The following is a 21044-nucleotide window of genomic DNA, read 5'->3' as shown; positions in this document are numbered from 1 at the left end:
CTGAGGCCCCAGACCTATAAGTAAGGTTATCTTAGAACCACACCACCCCAGCTGAGCCACCAACTGACGGACTGCAGGTGAATGAGAGTCTAAGCAAGAGCAACAGAAGAACAGCCCAGCTGAACCCAACCCACTCTGCTGGGTCCCAGAATCATGAGCAAGTAAAACGGTGGTTGTTTCTGGACATTAAGTTTTGATGTGGTAGGTTTCAATGTAGTAATAAATAACTGATACAGAAACATATGGATATTTCTACCCTTTGGATGCTTTTGTGTAATAAAAGCAACATCTGGCTTTTGCAGCTATTCTGAGGGACATACTTGGCACCTGAGAAGAGCAGGGTAGAAAAAAGAAATGATCCTGATCTTTTATGTTGCCATGGAGCTGCCAAATTAACCATCCTACCTCCAGACATTTATTTATTTATTTATTTATTTAGACCAAGACTCACTCTGTCACCCAGGCTGGAGTGCAGTGGTGCAATCTTGGCTCACTGCAACCTCTGCCTCCTGGGCTCAAGTGATTCTTCTGCCTCAGCCCCCCGAGTAGCTGGGACTACAGGTGTGTGCCACCATGCCTGGCTAATTTTTGTATTCTTAGTAGAGACAGGGTTTCTCCATGTTGGCCAGGCCAATCTTGAACTCCTGACCTCAGGTGATCTGCCTGCCTCAGCCTCACAAAGTGCTGGGATTACAGGCATGAGCCACCACGCCTGGCCTATTAATTTATTTTTTAATAGACAGGATCTCACTCTGTCACCCAGTCTGGCATGCAGCAGTGCAATCATAACTTGCTGTGATCTCAAACTCCTGGGCTCAAGTGATCTTGCCTCCTCAGCCTCCTGAGTAGCTAGGACCACAGGCATGCACCACCACGCCTGATTAGTTTTATTTTTTATTTTTCTAGAGGTGGGAGGGGGTCTCACTGTGTTGCCCAGGCTGATCTCAAACGCCTGGCCTCAAGCAATCCTCCCATCTCAGCCTTTCAAAGTGCTGGGATTACAGGTGTGAGTCATCAGCCTAGACTTCTTGTTATATGATAAAACATAGTAAAATGAGATCCTTTATTGTTTAAGCTACTTTTGTTAGAGCTTCCTCTTCCTTAAATGTCAAAGTGCTCAATGTGAAAGTGTTCTTCTTTGGATTTTCGTTGTCCTTAGAATAAAATTAAAGCCCATTCATGATCTAGCCCCTACTAATCCTCTAGCTTCATATCTCATTTCTGCCCTTTTCATCATCCCTACCACTCCTCTGCCCATCACACTCATATTGAACTTCTTTTGATTCTTCATATGAGCCATTCTCTCTTTCTCTCTCTCTCTCTCTCTTCCCCACCCCCGACCCCAAGGACTTTAACCCAATCACCACAATGCCATCACCTGAACTTTCTCACCTTTTAAAAATGTAGTTCTTCAGAAAACCAAACACTGCCTGTTCTCACTCATAAGTGTGAGTTGAACAATGAGAATACATGGACAAAGGAAGGGGAACGTCACACACTGGGGCCTGTCGGGGGGTGAGGGGCTAAGGGAGGGATAGCATTAGGAGAAATACCTAATGTAGATGATGGGTTAATGGGTGCTGCAAACCATCATGGCACGTGTATACCTATGTAACAAACCTGCACGTTCTGCACATGTGCCCCAGAACTTAAAGTATAATAAAAAAAAAGAAAAAAATGTAGTTCTTTTATACAGAATATATTTTAACAGCTCTACAAAGTTTGCCCTACTGATAACGCCCTACTCTTTCCACTCATTTTTCCCCCCTCCCCTAAAGGCAATCACTTTCACCTATTCTAACTATATATTTTGGTAATTACCTCTATGTTTCTAAATAATAGATTTGTGCTGCCACTTGCTGATTTTGTTAGCTCTGGGTTTTAGACATTTATCTATTGACTTGACACTATTAAAGAAGATTTATTGTGTTTCTCTCCCTTGTTTCCGACACGCAAATATATACATACACACTGAGCCATGGAGTTAACCTGGTTTCTTTGCTTTTCTTGCATGAATTTTTCTTTTTCCTGAAGTTAATAATAATATTAATATTTGTTTTCTTAATTTTTTACGTATTTATCAGTTCAACCTGCAAATCCTTCATCAGTTGTCTACATTTCCTCTTTAAGTGTTTGGACATAGCAAGCATTCTATCAGTTTCACCTTCCTAAAGAAACCTCTCTGACAGCCTGCCTGCTCCAACCTGGACTGTTGGAGCCTCTCACCTGGTAACTGTCTGTCATCCTAGAATCTCCCATCACCATCATCTTGGGGATTCCTTTTACCCCTCTCAAGTGTTTCTCATGTTCTCTACTTTCCTCCTTCTTTGTTTATCCTGAAAATTGATTTGTAGTTTTGCTGAGTATGGAAATTGTGAAGGCCTCTGGCTTCTAGCTGATGAGAAATCTGATGCCATTTATCTTTCTAATCCTGGATCCTCTCTCTCTTTCTCTCTCTCTAGTGCATTGAAATTTAATAATGATATGTCTTGGGTCTATTTTTATTCATTTATTTTGCTAGGCATTCAGTGAGCTTGTCAATATAGAACTCAAATCCTTTAATTCTGAGATATTTACTTGAATTGATCCCTACATCCTACTTTGCATTTTATCTACCTCTCTTCTTCAGCTCCTGTTATTCAGATATTGGGCTTCCTGCACTCTGTTAGACGCTTTACTCAAACATCTGATTATCCTTGGCTGTCTGCTCACGTTTAAGTGGCGTTGGGGGGGGACCAAATCCTCCAAGCGTAAGTGTGTGTAGAACTTATGAACTGTGAACTTTAGGGTAATTGATTGGGCAGTTTCCCCAGCCATCAAAGTGGGGAAGCCTTGATGTCAATATTTGCAGGTCTTTGTTCGTGGGCTGGTCAGATTCCTCAGAGAAAGCTCTACTGCCCCCTGCATGGAAGGTGAAGACCTGGCTGCTGGACATGTGGAAGCTGAATGTGGGAAGGAGGCTAGGAGATGCTCTCAACATCCAGTTTTGTATATGTGCATTTTATCTCCTAATTTTTTTATGGTATCTCCATCTTTAACTGAGTCCACTGTCTCTAGAAAAAATAAATCCACCTTCTCCTGCCAGGGTTGGGAAGATCTTTTGCGTGACTTTATGAAGCTGGCAAGGTGATCTGGGAATCTGAGTACTTCAAGAGCTTTCCGTCAATCCTCCTCATGTTAGTCCTTCTAAGTAGCCCACGTTTGGAAGTGCCACGTGCTACTTATTTCTGAGCTGTCAATCCTGAGGAGTAAAGTGTGTTGGATTTCATCTTTCTCTACTTTAGCTTAGACTTCCATTCTCTCTGGTCCTTCACTACTCACCCACCTACTTTCTAGGTTGCAAAACTTTGCAGCTATTGCCTCCTTTTTTGTTGTTCTTATCCTTTAGGGATTAAGACTTTTTAAAAAATCACCATATAGTTGTTTTGTGGAGACCTTGGGAGGGAGTGAAAGTGTTTAACTTGCCAACCTTGCACAGAAATCCTCTCATTGCTTCTGCTCTTGGAATGTTACTTCCTCTGAGAAATCCCCGAATCTAGGAAAAATGCCTCTGCAACATGCCCCCTGTTAAAACCTTGTGTTCCTCCCACAAATATGTGGATGTGGGTGTGGCTGGGACAAAAACACAAATTTATATTTGTCTATTTGTGTCCCTGTAAACTTTTGTTCAGTGATGGTAATCTCCTCCATCTCTGTAAGGAAAGTTGGTGGATCCCCACAATTTTCTGCTTACGTGAAAAAGAGAGTCCTATGATCACATTAATTCACAAAACTTGATTCACTAACTGGAACGTGTTCTCCCCAAAATATTAAGCAACTCCTCAATATTCTTCAAAGTTAATTCTTCCTCTCTCTCTTGCTTAGGCCTACATTTGGCAGCTGCCTGCTGCCAGAGAGGGGTGTGACCAGCTTCTGCTCTCTCCCTACTCTTTCACGCTGGACAGCAGCTCATTCAGCTATGGACAAGAAGGGAAGGAAGCAAACAGTTGACCGATTTAGCAAATAAAAATAGTGGTTAGGTGGCTTTGAGCTATCTGGGTCAAGCAACTTATTAGAGCTGAACTCTTTCCCTCATGAGTTGGTGTTCTGTTTTTAATTTTTTGGAATTCTCATCCTTAGGGACTCTCTTTACCTGCAATTCTCAGGATGAGAAGGGGAGGGGATGCATTGATCTTTAAGTCCTACCATCAGCCCGCTCCCTTTGCTCCACAGCAGGAATTAGGATGGTTCCAGTTTGGCCCTTTCTTCCATGAAAAACACTCACATGTCTTCTGATAAACTCTAGGCACGCAGGCTGATCCCTGTGCAGCATCAAAGCAGTGTATCATCCTTTCTGTCACCTTCTGGATTTCCCAAGGAAGAGTGAGACCCCAGTGCAAGCTTCCCCCCATTCCTAAAACACACAGAAAGCTCTCCAAGTGAACCTATTAAAGGATTGAGGGAAAGAATGTGGTGCTCTCCTCCCACCCTACCCCTTCAGATAGAAAATTAGAGGCTTCTAAACATCATTTCCTCCAAGAAAATCTTCCTCAAATCCTTCTTTCTGCTCTGCAAGCTTGTACAACCTTCATCTGGATGAGGGGTCCAAACTTTAATGCACTAGTCCTAGTGCATTCATTACCTTATAAATCCTGTGTCACAGGGAACTTATTTCACATTGACTTTGGTTTCCCATGACCATTATGTCAATGTCTTGATCAAAACACAGACAGAAAGAGTTCATTTTCAAAATTCTTTTTTATTTCATTGCTTGTTGTCTCCACCTGCTAGTCTATAAAACTCATTAAGCATAAGGACTCGTAAGAGCATCTGTACAATCCAGCATGTGCATAGCACATAGATGGCAATCTATAAATATATATTGATTGAAGACTGAATGAATGAATGAGTTGGTCTTTACTGGTTTTCCCCAATGGGCTGTTATGCAACAAATGGTCAATTACTTCTCTGTTCCCTGCCCAATAGAGGTATGAAATTTATCTTCAATTTGCAGAAGTAAATTAAACAGAAAAAAGAGAAATGCTAAGTCTTGAGGTGAGTTATTAATGAAGGTCTTTAAAATACCTTTTTCAAAAGATTTTAACATGGAATCAATATTCTTCTATTTCAAGTAGTTCAGGTGTTGCCCTGAGTAGAGGGTCAAATGAAATACCAAACTGCTGAGATTGTCCAACATCACAATGCCATAAAAATACAATTTTGTCTCATTTCTAAAAAGAAATTGTGGCTGGGTGCGGTGGTTCATGCCTGTAATCCCATCACTTTGGGAGGCCGAGGCAGGCAGATCACGAGGTCAGGAGATTGAGACCATCCTGGCTAACACGATGAAACCCTGTCTCTACTAAAAATACAAAAAAAATTAGCCGGGCGTGGTGGCGGGCGCCTGTAGTCCCAGCTACTCGGGAGGCTGAGGCAGGAGAATGGCGTGAACCCAGGAGGCAGAGCTTGCAGTGAGCTGAGATCGAGCCACTGCACCCCAGCCTGGGCAACAGAGCGAGACTCCGTCTCAAAACAAAAAGAAATTGAAACTCAATTAACATAAAATTAAGTTGGTCAGGACTCTTATTGCTCACACCAAGTGAAACATGAAAACTAGACAAATTGTATCCTATTCTAAAATTTTATGATGCTATGATATGAATAGTGGAAAATAATTTGAACTTTTCAAATACTTCCAGCAAAATTTTGCAATTTCTAGTTAGCATTTGATACATAATTTATATTAGAATTTCCATAATAAAAGGTTCCCACCAGAATACTGAATTTGCTTTTAGTTATTCAAAAAGGAGTGAAACAGTCTATACAGGATCATAGGGAAAATTTTGGATCGCATAAAGTTTACCTGAAGTAAATATCACCTAAAATGTGTTTTCTTTCTATTATTTGGAATTCATACATTTATTTTTTGTGTCCCCGCCTACTTCCTAAAAGGATTTGACGCAGATTTCAAGTTTTAAAAAAGATATCTGGGTACACAGGACAAAGATAAGAAACAACAAAGAATATAGACAGAAGGATGATACAGAGTCAGAGATGAGATATTTGCTGCACTTCAGCACTAAATTTAGCTCTAAAATTTCTGATAATAAGTCAAAAGAAGAAATGTAGTGGCCTATAGTAAATCTACCATAAACTAAAAAATACATATACCAGCTCTTCAAGAGTTACTATTTTAGTTTTTCTACCAAATTCCAGGAAGAATTTGTCCCATAAGTCCTTATAAAATAATAGCTAACATATATTGAATATCTACTATGTGCCAAATACTCTCCTAAACTCTTCATATGTATTAGTAATTTAATCCTCATAACAGCACTGTAAGGTAGATTATTATCCCTGCTTTACAGGTTAGAAAACAAAGGCACAGAGAAATAAGTCACCCGTGGTTACAGCTAAAACGAAGCAGCAATAACCTGGGCCCAGGCAATCTACTTCCAAACTCCTGCTCCAAATTGCCACACTGTGCATAAAATCCTCTTCAGTGGCTCCACAGATGACCTAGAAGGTCTCCATTTCTTAAATCAACACTCAGAGCCAAGGGCATAATATTGAACCTAAAGCATTTTCACCATTAAAACTTAGCTAATAGAACTATTGGAACTTAGCTAACGACACACAAATTGTTCATTACTCAGTCCACTATAGGACTAGAGAACAGCAGACCTAAAGGAATAAGAATAATTATTTAACTCAACATGTTTTGAATGCTGACTATATAGCAGGCACTGTGCCAAATAGCTTAAATGCATTATACAATGCAGCCCTCAATCAAGCTTACAAAGGAAGTATCTATTTACCTATTCACTCAAAAATATTGACCGCATACCTTTTTTTTTTTTTTTGAGACGGAGTCTCACTCTTGTCACCCAGGCTGGAGTGCAGTGGTGCAATCTTGGCTCACTGCAGCCTCTGCCTCCCAGGCTCAAGCAATTCTCCTGCCTCAGCCTCCTGAGTAGCTGGGATTACAGGTGTCTGCCACCACACCCAGCTAATTTTTGTACTTTTAGTAGAGACGGGGTTTCACCATGTTGGCCAGGCTGTTCTTGAACTCCTGACCTCAGGTGATCTGCCTGCCTCGGCCTCCCAAAGTGCTGGGATTACAGGCATGAGCCACCGCACCTGGCCAATCGCATACCTTCTATGTGACAAATACTATGCTAAACTGGGCCACAGTGGTGAACAAAACTGGAGCCAATCATGATCTCAAAAGACACAATTATGAACACCATAGTTCCAAGTGTTGAAGTCCTGAAAATATTATCACGGAAAAATAATTTTAAAAATTATTTTAAAGATATTTACTTAACATTTTTAAAAGTGACTTTGAGAAACATAAAAACATGACAATACTTCATAGGCCACTCTACACAATAAAATAGGCAATAATAACATAATATGTTTGCAAGCGTAAACATTCAGGTATACTAATGATAGTCACATGGGTATAACAGTTATAAGCAGATAAACCACATTCATAAAGAAATAGATAAGTAAAATCTTTTGATTTTAACATGGAATCAATATTTTTCTATTTCAAGTATTTTAAAGACCTTCACTATGATAATTGTGTGCACTCAGCTTTATAACTACAGTCAGCTGAAGTACTATGACAGACAACCTAAGTCTTTCGATGAGATCAATCAAAACCCATGATGGGTCACCACCACATCACCACCACACCATTCACCCAAAGAGCCAAGAGCTCAAGAAATTTTATCTTTCACAAATGCAGATGGACAAAAAGGACACCTCTTCATTTACTGAAGAAGTTTCAATGTTTTTATTTTAGGTACATGCACAATGCTTACAAACAAAGCCAACGCTGTGATAATGCATCTTTGTGGAGTTAAATTTGCAAAAAACAAAAATGCATAAAATGAATGAGAATTCTCTAAAAGTCTTTAGACAATTTATAGCTCCAGTGTTGGAATGATGCAAAGATTAAATGCATAGCAGAGCAAATTGTAAAAAATAATGCGGACAATTTAAAATCGTGGAAAAAAAACTTGAAAAAAGATAAAAGCTAGAAATTAACACCCATAAAAAGTGTATTACAGGGTTAAATTATGGGCAATTGCACAGAGATAGTCTACAAAAGCCGGCCGACTTTCACAATCATTGACTATACTTTGAAGTCTTGCATTTAGGTCTGATGGGTTTTTCGGGGAGTTTTTTTTGTTTGTTTGTTTGTTTGTTTGTTTTTCTTTTAGGACATGGCTGTCTTCAGTGAATACATTCACATTCATTTTCTACGTGGGTCTGCCCTTTCTGGAATTCTTCTATAATTTTATATACATTGACATCAGCATTCCTATTAAATTTTCCCATCTTCTGTGCTCTGCCTCTCCGTTGTTTTGGGCATGCAGAAATCCATTTTACATGCACTCATATACAGACAAATGTGTTGGAAACAATACCGTGATCCAACAGCAACACCGTTGCCTAAGTGTCTTCTTATCTTACTGTGCATATAATTATTTCCTAGCCAGTCAGTAACTTCTCTGGCTTCTTCAGCCAAATGTGGCTTTAATTTGTTAAAAGTTCCTGCAATGTCATCAGGCAGAAGAAATGCCAATACTCAAAGATGACAAATTTTTAAAGTTTTTGTCCTTGCCATATCATATAACCAATCTATTCACTTGAATTTTCCACCAAATGCATTGAGCTGAGTGGGAAAGACAAACTTTATTTTTAACAACTAGAAATTCACTTTTAGTAGCTTTGAGCACACCTAATTCCAAATCTGTGATTATGGTTTGGAAATTCTATTGAAATTCATTTTCTTCTGCATAAAGACAGTAACAAGGTAATAGTTCCACCCAATATGTGACTGTGATTTTCAGGATTTTTAGACACTAGAGATTTTAGACTTCTGGGAGTTTGGTCTTTCAGAATTTCAACATTCGGGATTTTGGCTTTCAGGATTGTGTCTTTTGGGATTATGATCCAAACCCAAACAAAAAAGGGTAGTGCTGGAGGCATGCATAAATTAATCACAGATACACACAGAACTAAAACAGAGATGCTGTGAAGAAAAGGCACAATGTGTTATGATATCATTTTCATTATCTTCTTGAAGGAGCATTTGAAATGCTATCTGAGAGCCGGGTGCGGTGGCTAACGCCTGTAATCCCAGAACTTTGGGAGGCTGAGGCGGGTGGATCACAAGGTCAGGAGATCGAGACCATCCTGGGTAATATGGTGAGACCCCGTCTCTACTAAAAATACAAAAAATTAGCCGAGCATGTTGGCGGGTGCCTGTAGTCCCAGCTACTTGGGAGGCTGAGGCAGGAGAATGGTGTGAACCTGGTAGGCGGAGCTTGCAGTGAGCCAAGATCACACCACTGTACTCACTCTGCCTGGGTGACAGAGTGAGACTCCGTCTCAAAAACATAATAATAAAATAAAAAATTAATGAAATGCTATCTGAAATGCTATTTGAAGGGACATTTGAAATGCTGTGTGGGAGGTAAGTAGGTGAAGAGAGAGGAGGAAAAGGCTCTGGGACCTGAAGAAGCATGAAAAAACCCAGAGAGAACATGAGCAAGAGTGAAAAACAGAGACAGAGATTAACTTGCCCAGCATCAAGAACTATTAAAGGAGAACGCCTGTATTCAAGTCCAGGTGTCCAACACATCCAAGTTCATGCTATTAACCGTCACATTACGGTGCTTCCAATGCCCAAGGGTGTCTCTCTTATATAACCTTTGAGAGCCTAATGGCAGTCAGCTCAAAACAGAGTTTTTGAATAGCACTGGATGTGTACTTTGAAGGTGTTCTTTGGTATTTGAAAAAGATCTCTCCATTGGGGTTGCATCATTCTTTCACTTAATTTTCACTAATTCAATTACATGCAGAGGCACTAAAATTTTTTTTAATGTACAGTTAACAGTAAAAATGGCTTCACCTAGCATTCCACGCTAAGTATGAATGGCTTAGAATGAAAGTGAAATGGGCAACGTGAATCACTCATCCTGTCAGTTTTACCCCAGCCAGCCTCTCCTGGGGAGAGCCTCTCATTGAGAGATCCAGGGCTCTGGGGCTTCTGGACACACATTCTGCAACATTTTCCTTAACCATAAACTGCATTTCCAGAACAAGCACTGTCCTTTCCACCTCCATGCCCAAGTGCAGGCCTCTGTGCCCTTTACCTGGGCGGCGCCTCCACCCCACTTTGGCCAAGCAGATTCTCTGAACTTCTACCCGAGGGCTGCTTTTCCTCATCGCTGTTCATGCTGTGTCTTTATTGGTCTGCACAAACTTGCCGGGTTACACGTTTGTTCCCACACTAGACCTTGAGTTCCTCAAGGGCACACATAACACTCCAGAAGTGTGTCTTCCTAACGCCCAGCAGATAGCAGGTCTTCAATAAATGTCTGTGAATTGGTGAGAGAAACGGTATTTACATTGATAATCTGTTTATCCAGGGGATTCATGGCCTTTGTGTGGGCCAAGGAGAGACTCTGAGCACACCAGGCATGTTGACAATGAGCTTTCTTTTCCTATCCAGAAAAGATTCCAGTGTTGAAAGGAATTGCTTGTCTGTTAACAAGCCTCTGGTCAAAAGGCTCACAGGCCAAATTCTAGACTCTGGTTAGAGCCTGAAAGCCTGCACCCACCAGTGTGCTTCCCATGTAGGGGATGGGCACACACAAGGGACTGCACCCCCTCACCAGCCACAGCAATTCCCAGGCTGCAGTGTGGGAGAGGCAGGCACCAGAAATGGCAAGGCATTGCCTGAGACCCCAGAACAAACATTTTGGAGTTTGCTAAGAATGGGCACTCTGGCCAAGTGTGGTGGCTCACACCGGTAGTCCCAGCACTTTGGGAGGCCAAGGCAGGAGGCTCACTTGAGCCCAGGAGTTTCATACCAGCCTGGGCACATATCAAGACCCTGTCTCTACAAAAAAAAAAAAAAAATTAATAAGCTGGGTGTGGTGGCACATGCCTGTAGTTCCAGCTACTTGGAAGGCTGAGGTAGGAGAATCACTTCAGCCCAGGAGTTTGAGGCTGCAGTAAGCCATGTTCGCACCACTGCATTCTAGCCTGGGTGGCATAGCAAGACTCTGTCTCAAAATATATATAGAGAGAGAGAGTACACTTTTTGATGAATTTTATGTTTAAGGAGATCTGCATTCTGATCTTTTAGAAGTCAAGGTTAAAAACAACACACTGGGGTGGCGGCAGCAGCGAGGACAGCGGTCAGCGGGGTGCCTTTGTCACATTCCCTGAGAGAAGCAGTGTCTGCGAGATGGTGTCCATCATGTTCTCCTTCAACATGTTCAACCACCTAATTCCCAGGGTCTTCCAAAACCGCTTCTCCACACAGTACCGCTGCTTCTCTGTGTCCATGCTAGCAGGGCCTAATGACAGGTCAGATGTGGAGAAAGGAGGGAAGATAATTATGCTGCCCTCAGCCCTGGACCAACTCAGCCAACTTAACATTACCTATCCCATGCTGTTCAAACTGACCAGTAAGAATTTGGACCGCATGACGCACTGTGGCATGCTGGAGTTTGTGGCTGATGAGGGCATCTGCTACCTCCCACACTGGATGATGCAGAACTTGCTCTTGGAAGAAGGCAGCCTGGTCCAGGTGGAGAGTGTCAACCTTCAAGTGGCCACCTACTCCACATTCCAGCCTCAGAGCCCTGACATCCTGGACATCACCAACCCCAAAGCTGTATTAGAAAACGCACTTAGGAACTTCGCCTGTCTGACCACCGGGAATGTGACTGCCATCAACTGTAATGAAAAGATCTACAAACTCGAACTGCGTGTGATGGAAGCCAAACCCGACAAGGCAGTGTCCATCATTGAGTGTGACACGAACGTGGACTTTGATGCTCCCCTGGGCTACAAAGAACCCGAAAGACAAGTCCAGCACGAGGAGTTGACAGAAGGTGAAGCCGACCACAGTGGCTATGCTGGAGAGCTGGGCTTCCGCGCCTTCTCTGGCTCTGGCAACAGACTGGATGGAAAGAAAGAAAGCCCCTCCCCAATCAAGCCTGGAGACATTAAAAGAGGAATTCCCTATTATGAATTTAAACTTGGTAAGACACCTCTCATCAGAAATGCATGTCCCCTTGTCAAAAAGTTTGAAGAGGATGAAGCTGGAGGCAGATTCGTCGCTTTCTCTGGAGAAGGACAGTCGTTGAGTAAAAAGGGAAGAAAGCCCTAAGTGAGGACTGTTGGCTGATTGGAAAATAATAAAAGAATTAATTGCAACATCTTGGCTTTTAGTTACTGGCACTGAAGGGAGGAGCCTCATCAGAGAATACCCTGTTACTCAAGATTTCTTTAGAGGTACCTAAGAATTATCAAGTTTGACTTAGAAGTGGAGCAGCAGGACTTTGTAGTTGTATGCTTGATTTGGGGAAAGACAAAGAGCTGTCCTTGAGGACCTGAAGGCAACTGCCTACTCACCTCCTCATGCTTTCAGCTTGAGTGGGGCTCCCATTGCCTCAGCAGGAGCAATTCTGAGTTCCTAATTATGTCAAAACCAATGAAGGTGACTGAATTGTCTAACATGAAGTGTTCTTTCTCTTTCTTCCTTTATCCTTTCTTTTCCTAGGTCAATTGCATAGGTGTCAGTCTTTGGCCTAAAAAAAGGGTTTAAATAGACATGTGTTCTGTAAGTAGTGGCTGTCCCACTACTGTGGCTGCAATTTAAGTATTTGACAAAGAGTGTTTCTATTTTTATTTTACATATTTTTTTTCAAAAGCACCATTCCTCAGAAGAACCTGATCTCAATGAGTTTGCACTTCTATTCTTATTTCACATGGACATAATTGGCTCCTTAGTGAACCTGTTCATAGTGAAACAATTCCATGGAGAAGCAAACATGTGAATGTTAGAATGAACAAATGCTAAAGAGATGTTCCTCTTTTTCCTTCTGCCCTACTCCTCCACTCCCAATTTTAATTTATTAAATTATCCAAGCTTCAAAAAAAGAAAAAAAAACCCACACTGAGAGCTGAACTAACCTGTTACCAAGAGAAAGAGAAAAGGAAAATAACTTAAGCATTTAAATTCTTTCTTCTCACAATGGACCAAGACATGGAGGGAATAATGCAATCTTTTCTAGCAACTGAAAGACAAAGATGGTGAGAGGTGGATCCTGGCCCTGGGGCAGGAGGAGATGTGACCGAAAATCTAGGCTGGGAGTGATATTTATATTTGATTCAGCTACAAACTTTGCTGCTGCTGAGTTAGAATCAAGGAGCTGACTAGGCCTCAAGCCCCATGATCCCTTGAAGCTTCTCCTAATGTAAAGGACACTCCAACCTGGCTGGGCATCAGCAAGGACCACATCACAGAGGGGAGGAGAAAGGCTCGAACCAGGTTGGGTGTGGTAGCTCACGCCTGTAATCCCAGCTCTTTGGGGGGCAGAGATGGATGGATCACCTGAGGTCAGGAGTTCGAGACCAGCCTGGCAAACGTGGTGAAACCCCGTCTCTACTAAAAAAAAAAAAAAAAAAAAAAAAAAATTTAGCTGGGTGTGGTGGTGCACACCTGTAATCCTAGCTACCCAGGAGGCTGAGGCAGGAGAATCACTGGAACCCGGGAGGCAGAGGTTGCAGTGAGCCGAGATCATGCCACTGTACTGCAGCCCAGGTGACAGAGAGAAACCCCATATCAAAAAACAAATAAAAAAATAGACTGGAACCAAACAGGAAACTTCCTGCCCAAGATCCTCCTGGGCAGAAGAGGCAACCCCAAAGCAGCAGTGGTTGTCTACCCCATGTGGTTTAGGCGCGTCTCTCCCACGTGGTTTAGGTGTGTCTCTTCCACATGGTTTAGGCATGTCTCTCTCACATGGTTTAGGTTTGTCTCCCCCACGTGGTTTAGGTGTGTCTCTCCCACATGGTTTAGGTGTGCCTCCCCCACGTGGTTTAGGTGTGTCTCTCCCACATGGTTTAGGTGTGCCTCCCCCACGTGGTTTAGGTGTGTCTCTCCCACATGGTTTAGGTGTGTCTCTCCCACATGGTTTAGGTGTGTCTCTCCCATGTAGTTTAGGTGTGTCTCTCCCGCGCGGTTTAGGTGTGTCTCTCCCGCGTGGTTTAGGTCTGTCTCTCCTGCATAGTTTAGGTGTGTCTCTCCCACATGGTTCAGGTCTGTCTCCCCTGTGTGGTGTGTCTACCCCATGTAGTTTAGGTGCATCTCTCCCACTTGGTTTAGGCGTGTCTCCCTGCATGGTTTAGGTCTGTCTCTCTGACGTGGTTTAGGCATGTCTCTCCCGCATGGTTTAGGTCTGTCTCTCCCGCGTGGTTTAGGTGTGTCTTTCCCACGTGGTTCAGGTCTGTCTCCCCTGCGTGGTATGTCTACCCCATGTGGTTTAGGTGTGTCTCTTCCGCATGGTTTAGGCATGTCTCTCTCGCATGGTTTAGGTTTGTCTCCCCCACGTGGTTTAGGTGTGTCTGTCCCGCATGGTTTAGGCATGTCTCTCCCGCGTGGTTTAGGTCTGTCCCTCCCGCGTGGTTTAGGTCTGTCCCTCCCGCGTGGTTTAGGTCTGTCTCTCCCGCATGGTTTAAGTCTGTCTCTCCCGCGTGGTTTAGGTGTGTCTTTCCCACGTGGTTCAGGTCTGTCTCCCCTGCGTGGTATGTCTACCCCATGTGGTTTAGGTGTGTCTCTTCCGCATGGTTTAGGCATGTCTCTCTCGCATGGTTTAGGTTTGTCTCCCCCACGTGGTTTAGGTGTGTCTGTCCCGCATGGTTTAGGCCTGTCTCTCCCGCGTGGTTTAGGTCTGTCCCTCCCGCGTGGTTTAGGTCTGTCCCTCCCGCGTGGTTTAGGTCTGTCTCTCCCGCATGGTTTAGGTCGGTCTCTCCCATGTGGTTTAGGTCTGTCTCTCCTGCATAGTTTGGTAACCAACACAATATTGTCTTGCAAAGTTTTTTGAAAAAACAGCTGCCAAGGTTCACATTTTGGGAATTTTTAAATAAAAATTAGACCTTTAAATTCTTAAAAATTGGGTAATGAGGCCACACTGGACCTCCATCCTCACTGGCAGCCATCAGCTGGAGCCCAGTTGCTTGTGGTCCCTTTGAGTAAACTGTGACTCTGGACACATACTCTGTCCCTCACTCCACACTGCCTCTTCCACCAGATTCCCTCAACTCGTGTATGTCACCTGCCAGGTTCCTAGAAGCATCTGAGATTGTGTTCAGTGACCAGGAGGCAGTAAGGCAGGGCTTTGAGCACTCAGTTAGAGCAAGCTCTGTTGCCACCAAAACATAAATTAACATTTGGTTTTGTCCTTCTCCCCTTTGAGAAAGAGTTTGTGGAATTGATTTTTTGCAGGTGCAACAAATATATCTACGTGCAGACTAAAACCAAGTGGGGAAACTAGAATTCCTTTCAGGGATGGCTGCCCTAAATGAGACAAAAAGAAGAAATTCTTCAATGCACCAGGAAGAAAGGGAAGAATGGGAGTGAAAAGGTGGAGCTAGCAGACAGGGGAGGAAAGGTTGTGCCCTATGATATGACTCCTCCCAGTGACCCACCAACTCCTCAAGGTTTCCCGAAAAAGTGAAAGGAAGGTGGGAATGAAGGAGGGAGAAAGGAAGAAGGAAGAGAAGGAAAAGAAAAGGAGGGAGAGGAAGTGTGAAAGGACAGGCTAGCTTGATATAAGATAGCTAAAGAGGCCAAATTCTGCATTTAGGGTTTCACTAAACCCAGCAGAGCAGCCAGCATCCACACAGGAGCCCAGGGACAGAAGGACACACAAAAAGACAGCTGAAGAAACTTGCAGAAATTAATATGATGCTTCTGGATTCTCATGGCCTCGGAGGTAGTGTTTCGAGCCAAGTCTAAGTCTATCTCAAAAGCACAGGGCATCCCAGTGTTACACTAATTCATAAGGCAGTAACTCTTACAAAGGAAGCCTATTCCCCTCTGAGCCTCAAGGAGGCTCACAGGGTCGACAGCAGGTATGGAAAAATCAGTGGATAATAGTCTCAAACTATTTTGTTCATCTCTAAACAACCAGTTTCCAACATTTTATGAAAAATTCCTTTAGCAATATTAGAAAGCTTTAGATTCGTAATTCCCCTCTCAACCCACCAACACACACACACAAATGCACACACACTTTCCTTCTCTAAAAACAAAACAGCAGTATTGACAACCATGTCTATTTTGGTATCATGACAAACTTATCTACGTATATTCTGGAAGGATTACAATGACTGATGGGGAAATTTTTTTAAAGAGAAACATAAACCTGATGTAGGATAATTGCACCACTGGTAATCTCTTGGGATTTGCATTCCTTTTTTTTTTTTTAACTTTTCAACTGTTTTGAGGAAACACTCCCCAGAGGCCAGGTGTTTAGGATCAGGATCTGACTAACCGACAGTCAAAATGATGTTGATGACAATAAGCAACAATAGTAATCAGAAGAATAACTGTGATGATAGTAATAATCCTGGAGGTGCCATCAGAACCAAATGTTGCCATGGAAACTGCGAAAATGAGAGGGGGTGGGAGACATAGAAAATATTTTACGATGGAGTGCCGTGTTCCTGGAACTTCTGAGAATGAGCTCATGTATTGTATCCTAAAGAAGATTCAGATAAATAGCAATGTTTCATGGTTATACACAATAGAGTTAAGGACAAAACGACTTGCCAAGATAGGAAAGGACGTGCTGGGGCGATGGGTATTTGGGGTGATGGGTATTTGCCTTCAGGGTCTGCCTCAGAGAAACAGCTGCACACCATCTTTTTAGAGAGAATTTAACCAGCTGCACTGTAAGGAATGTACAAAACAAAATGAAAATGTTTTGAGCATGGTAGTTCTTTCCCATCTGCACAGCTGTCCAGAGCAGTTCAAGTTTTATAGTGGCACACTTCACTCTACAATATCGAAACTTTCTGAGTCCCAAGATTGAAATCCGAATGGCTATAAAAACCTCTCCAGCTATTTCCTAAGAACATAAAGAAAATGCTGGTGCAGAAAGACGTCAGAAAATCCATCTGGATTGCTTTTGAGCTTGGCAAGTCTATCTCTGATGTATTGTTTTGTTGTTTAAAAACACTTATCACGATGTTATACAATTATATATGAAATCATTCTTCATGTTAGGCCACACCCTGGCTACTAAAACTTGCAAAGAGAATCACTCTCAATTCCTGGGATAGCCAGCCTGTCTACATGTCCGCCCACTCTCAAGCAAGCCCTGGAGAAGCTGGGCCACCAAAGGTGAGCCAGGTCCTTCCAGCCACGGTGCTCACATGCAAGAGGACCAGAGGACAACCGCCCTGTATATGGTAGCTTCACAAAGCATGGCTTGCCATAAGCACCCAGATATGAATGTCTAGAATAATCAGTAATCTGGAAGTTCCTTCACTAACAAGAATAGCCTTCCCTTCTCATTGGCTGACACTTTGTGTCAGTATAGAAGGTTCTCCATTCTCCATTCTCCTTCCTACATGTGAGACAATAGCTACTAATTTCTCATCCTTTCCCTGAATAAATATATTGTGATGGTAGAGGTATATCTGGTTACCAGCATGCAAGCCAATCTGTTAATAATACGGTACCTAAAAGTATTCATCTTTTTATTTTGCTCTTCTTCCCAGAAATTTAAGAGGCTAGAGGGAATATTATGTGCTTACGTTTCTCTAACTCAAAGTGCATAATACTGAATAATTCTTCCCAGTGACACTCTGAGAGAGTTATACATGTCTCCTAGTGAAAACCAGTTCGGAGAGCCAGATAGAACTGCACTTAAATCCAATCCCAGCTTTGCCACTTACCAGCTGTAGGAACTTCATCTTTCTAAAGCTCATTTCTCTCCTTCACAGAAGAAGGATGATGAAATTACTAAAGCTATTGAGAGAATTAAAGGAAAGCACATATGCACCATCCCTTGTCCATAGCAAGTGCTCAGTGTTTTTATTATAGGTGACAAGTAGATACCTGATAAGTTGTTATAAAACATTTGTTCACCCTAATGGAAAGAAGAGTAAGGCAGCATGATACAAAACTATTATAGAGTTTTGTGCTGAAAATGCCTTTTCTAATCATGAGGAGTCACTTCCACTAGAGCCGGAACAGCAGCTTCCGAGGGTCTGCAGACAAGGAAGTCGGTGGCACCCAGAGGGTCATCCCAGTGTGGATGGGGGAGTCTTCTACCCTTCCTACAATAACCCCTGGAAATCTTCAAAAACACACAGCATTTCAAGAGTTTTCCCCAAAGTAAGAAATTGAAGAGAAAAAAAAAACACCCTCTAAGGACAACGACCCACTCTCATTTGTTGGCGCCCTGAGGCATCTGACAACAATAACAACAACAACAAAAAAAATAGCCATAGCCATCACCCCAGTTTGGAAACATTCTTCAACAACAGACCTGGCTCCAGGTTGCTTCTGAGGTCTCACAAAGTGACGGCTTTCTCTGAGCCCTTTCCTGGTAGTGATTTAGAATTCTGCAAACAATCTAGAATACAGGCCTCAGCCCTCTTCATCACTAACAATTCTGTTTTCACACTTATCCAGCCAAGTTGCAAGAGAAACCCCTGAAGTAGTCTAAAACACATATTCAGTTATCAAAATTTTTGGTCCTCAAGTCACTTTGATTTTACTAAAAGCAATCATTTGAAGGACATCTTGTCAGCTGGAATCCCAAACAAACAGACGAGCGTGAAACAGGAGTAAGTGATTTGAATTCTAACAGTTTTCCCTTGAAATAAGCTTTGTAGTAAAGGTTGTGATGCCAAGAAAAGATAAAAGAGAGCAGAGCTGCAGATAGAGTTCAGGATGACTTAAAAATCAAGTATAAACATAAAATGCTAGGAGTTTAGCCAGATGAGCACGCAGGAAAATCTCAGCCCTCCCTTCTTTCATTAAGATTTCTATTTCATATACTCTGAAGGTTGATGTCAAAGGGTGAATAAGCACCGAGGAGCCCCTTGGGGAAGGTTCAGAGGGCTCCTGGTCAAGGTTAGCCCTATCATTAGGCAAAAGAGGCAGTAGCCTAGAGCCAAAGAGTATTAGGAGCAATGAAAACGTGTAGTGACTGGATACCCTTTGGCTGACTTCAGGCTTGCAGGCATCACAACTTTTTCCAGTGTACCTAGGGCAATAAAAGTCTTCATCTCCACCTCTCAATTCAATCCAGGACATACCATATTGATTTCCAACATTAAATTACATTGAGGGTTTTTTACTATTGTTGAATATAGCTATTTCCCATTGCTTATAATGCATATCTCTTTTAGGAAAAAAGAACAGAAAAATAAACGTGAAAGAGCTACATAATTGTGAGATACCATCTACTCAAAAGTGTTTTAATAAGCAGATTTTGTTGATTTATACATTTCTATTGCCTGAATAGATTCATTGAATCTGTAAAACAACACCGGATTTTAAGGGATTTTAAACTACATTTGCTTAAAGACATGGGGCATTATCCAAGGGCTGCCATTCTGTATGTTGATACAGCTGTTGACCTACCAGAACCTACATACTTTATGATAATAACTCAAAAACTGTCTCTTTACCAGCCTTTACTCAAGTAGGAAAGATTTATTGGAGCTCTCACTGCCTTCTATAAAACCTGCTGTTTGGTACCCATGGAATACCAAATTCTCACAACTGCTAGGCCACTCGCTAGTACTGTATATCCATACAATTCTGTCCCAGACCCTGCCTTGTATGCCTGGCAACATGTGAAGATTTCTATTTCTAAATCCAGTCATTCCAGCTGTACTTATTACTGTCATTATGCAGTCTCATTAAATATTATTAAAAGCAATTATTATGGATATGAAGAACAAAAGATCTACTTCCTCTACAAAAACCAAATCAAATGCATTGAAAAGAGACAATAAAGTCAGGTCACCTTAAAAATAAATACTGTCATCTTAAGTTTGACCAAGACAACCATAAAAGATTGAGGAAGGAAATCAAATCATTTAAAAATGGGAAGAATAGTGGTCTTAGATTGCTTTGTAAGTTTCTGTAAGTTCCTCCTTCACCTAAGAAACTGAAGCTTCACATGGCCAATGATGCTGTGTAGGTGTCACTTGTCTGTGAGAGCCAATGAAGAACATTAATCAGAAGAACCAAACTCAAGAACAAGGCCATTTCCTGCTTCACAAGGTTGGTGAATTGGTGTATAATTATGGGTTTCTATTTATTTATTTATTTATTTATTTATTTATTTATTTATTTATTTTGAGATGGAGTCTTGCTCTGTAGCCCAGGCTGGAGTGCAGTGGCACGATTTCGGCTTACTGCAACCTCTGCCTCCCGGGTTCAAGTGATTCTCCTGTCTCAGTCTCCCAAGCAGCTGGGATTACCGGTGCCTGCCACCATGCCCGGCTAATTTTTTTGTATTTTTAGTAGAGATGGGGTTTCAACATGATAGTCAGACTGGTCTCGAACTCCTGACCTCAAGTGACCCACCCGCCTTGGCCTCCCAAAATGTTGGGATTACAGGCATGAGCCACAGCACATAAGATTTGTCTAAGCTATTTTTACGCTTCTGTACGTTAACTGACTTTTTTGATTGGGTGATCCACTAAGGGTTTTATTTTGGTCAAAGAAGAATAATTGCATTTTATTACACATGAAATGATATTTTGGGATGGTACTGAGGTAGTTTCTCCTTTTCTATTGTCAGGGCCATCTTTACTTTGAAAGATACAGAAAGACTGTGTATATCCTTGCTTGTGACCTTCCCAATCAGTAGCATCTGTTTCTAGGTCAGATGGCATACAAGTTCCTCCTCTGCTAAGAGTTACTGTTTTTGTGCCTCCCCAAAAAGATATAATAAAAATAAGATTGAATATGGTCTTTTAATCTTGGAGTCATAAAAGAAATGTTGAGGGGCAGGGGCTCAAATCACTCCCAGATGAGACATCACAACTTGAAAAGTGATAGAGCATATGGCTTTGCATGTGTGAGGCTTCCTCTTGGAAAACAATAAAGGCAAATCACAGACAGGATCGGGAACACTGATTATTGCTTGGGTGTAATTTATTATATCTTAGATTCTGGAAAACAAAACATAGCAACATGCTTCACTCTTGTCATG

The 21044-nt window shown here is 42.1% G+C and overlaps 1 protein-coding gene and 1 long non-coding RNA gene across 2 annotated transcripts; both read left to right on the top strand.

Annotated features, from left to right (window-relative positions):
* Positions 1-11242: 11242 nt before the first annotated feature.
* Positions 11243-12250, top strand: LOC101145794 (ubiquitin recognition factor in ER-associated degradation protein 1-like). Its single transcript, XM_055368364.2, has one exon. It carries the CDS (start codon positions 11252-11254, stop codon positions 12179-12181), a length of 930 nt encoding a protein of 309 aa, XP_055224339.1. The 5' UTR covers positions 11243-11251; the 3' UTR covers positions 12182-12250.
* A 6222-nt stretch (positions 12251-18472) lies between these two features.
* LOC129528329 (uncharacterized) lies at positions 18473-20807 on the top strand. The gene is made up of 3 exons (XR_008673572.2): positions 18473-18657; positions 19225-20107; positions 20631-20807. It is a non-coding gene; the product is annotated as an uncharacterized lncRNA (long non-coding RNA).
* The last annotated feature ends 237 nt before the right edge of the window (positions 20808-21044 follow it).

Source organism: Gorilla gorilla, chromosome 17, assembly GCF_029281585.2.
Source record: "Gorilla gorilla gorilla isolate KB3781 chromosome 17, NHGRI_mGorGor1-v2.1_pri, whole genome shotgun sequence".
Taxonomy (NCBI): domain Eukaryota; kingdom Metazoa; phylum Chordata; class Mammalia; order Primates; family Hominidae; genus Gorilla; species Gorilla gorilla.
Note: the sequence above shows the minus strand (reverse complement) of the source record. Positions and strands in the feature narration are given on the sequence as shown.

Excerpts from the sequence above, each read along its gene's own strand:
- LOC101145794 (XM_055368364.2), top strand. The coding sequence starts at position 11,252 with ATGGTGTCCATCATGTTCTCCTTCAACATGTTCAACCACCTAATTCCC.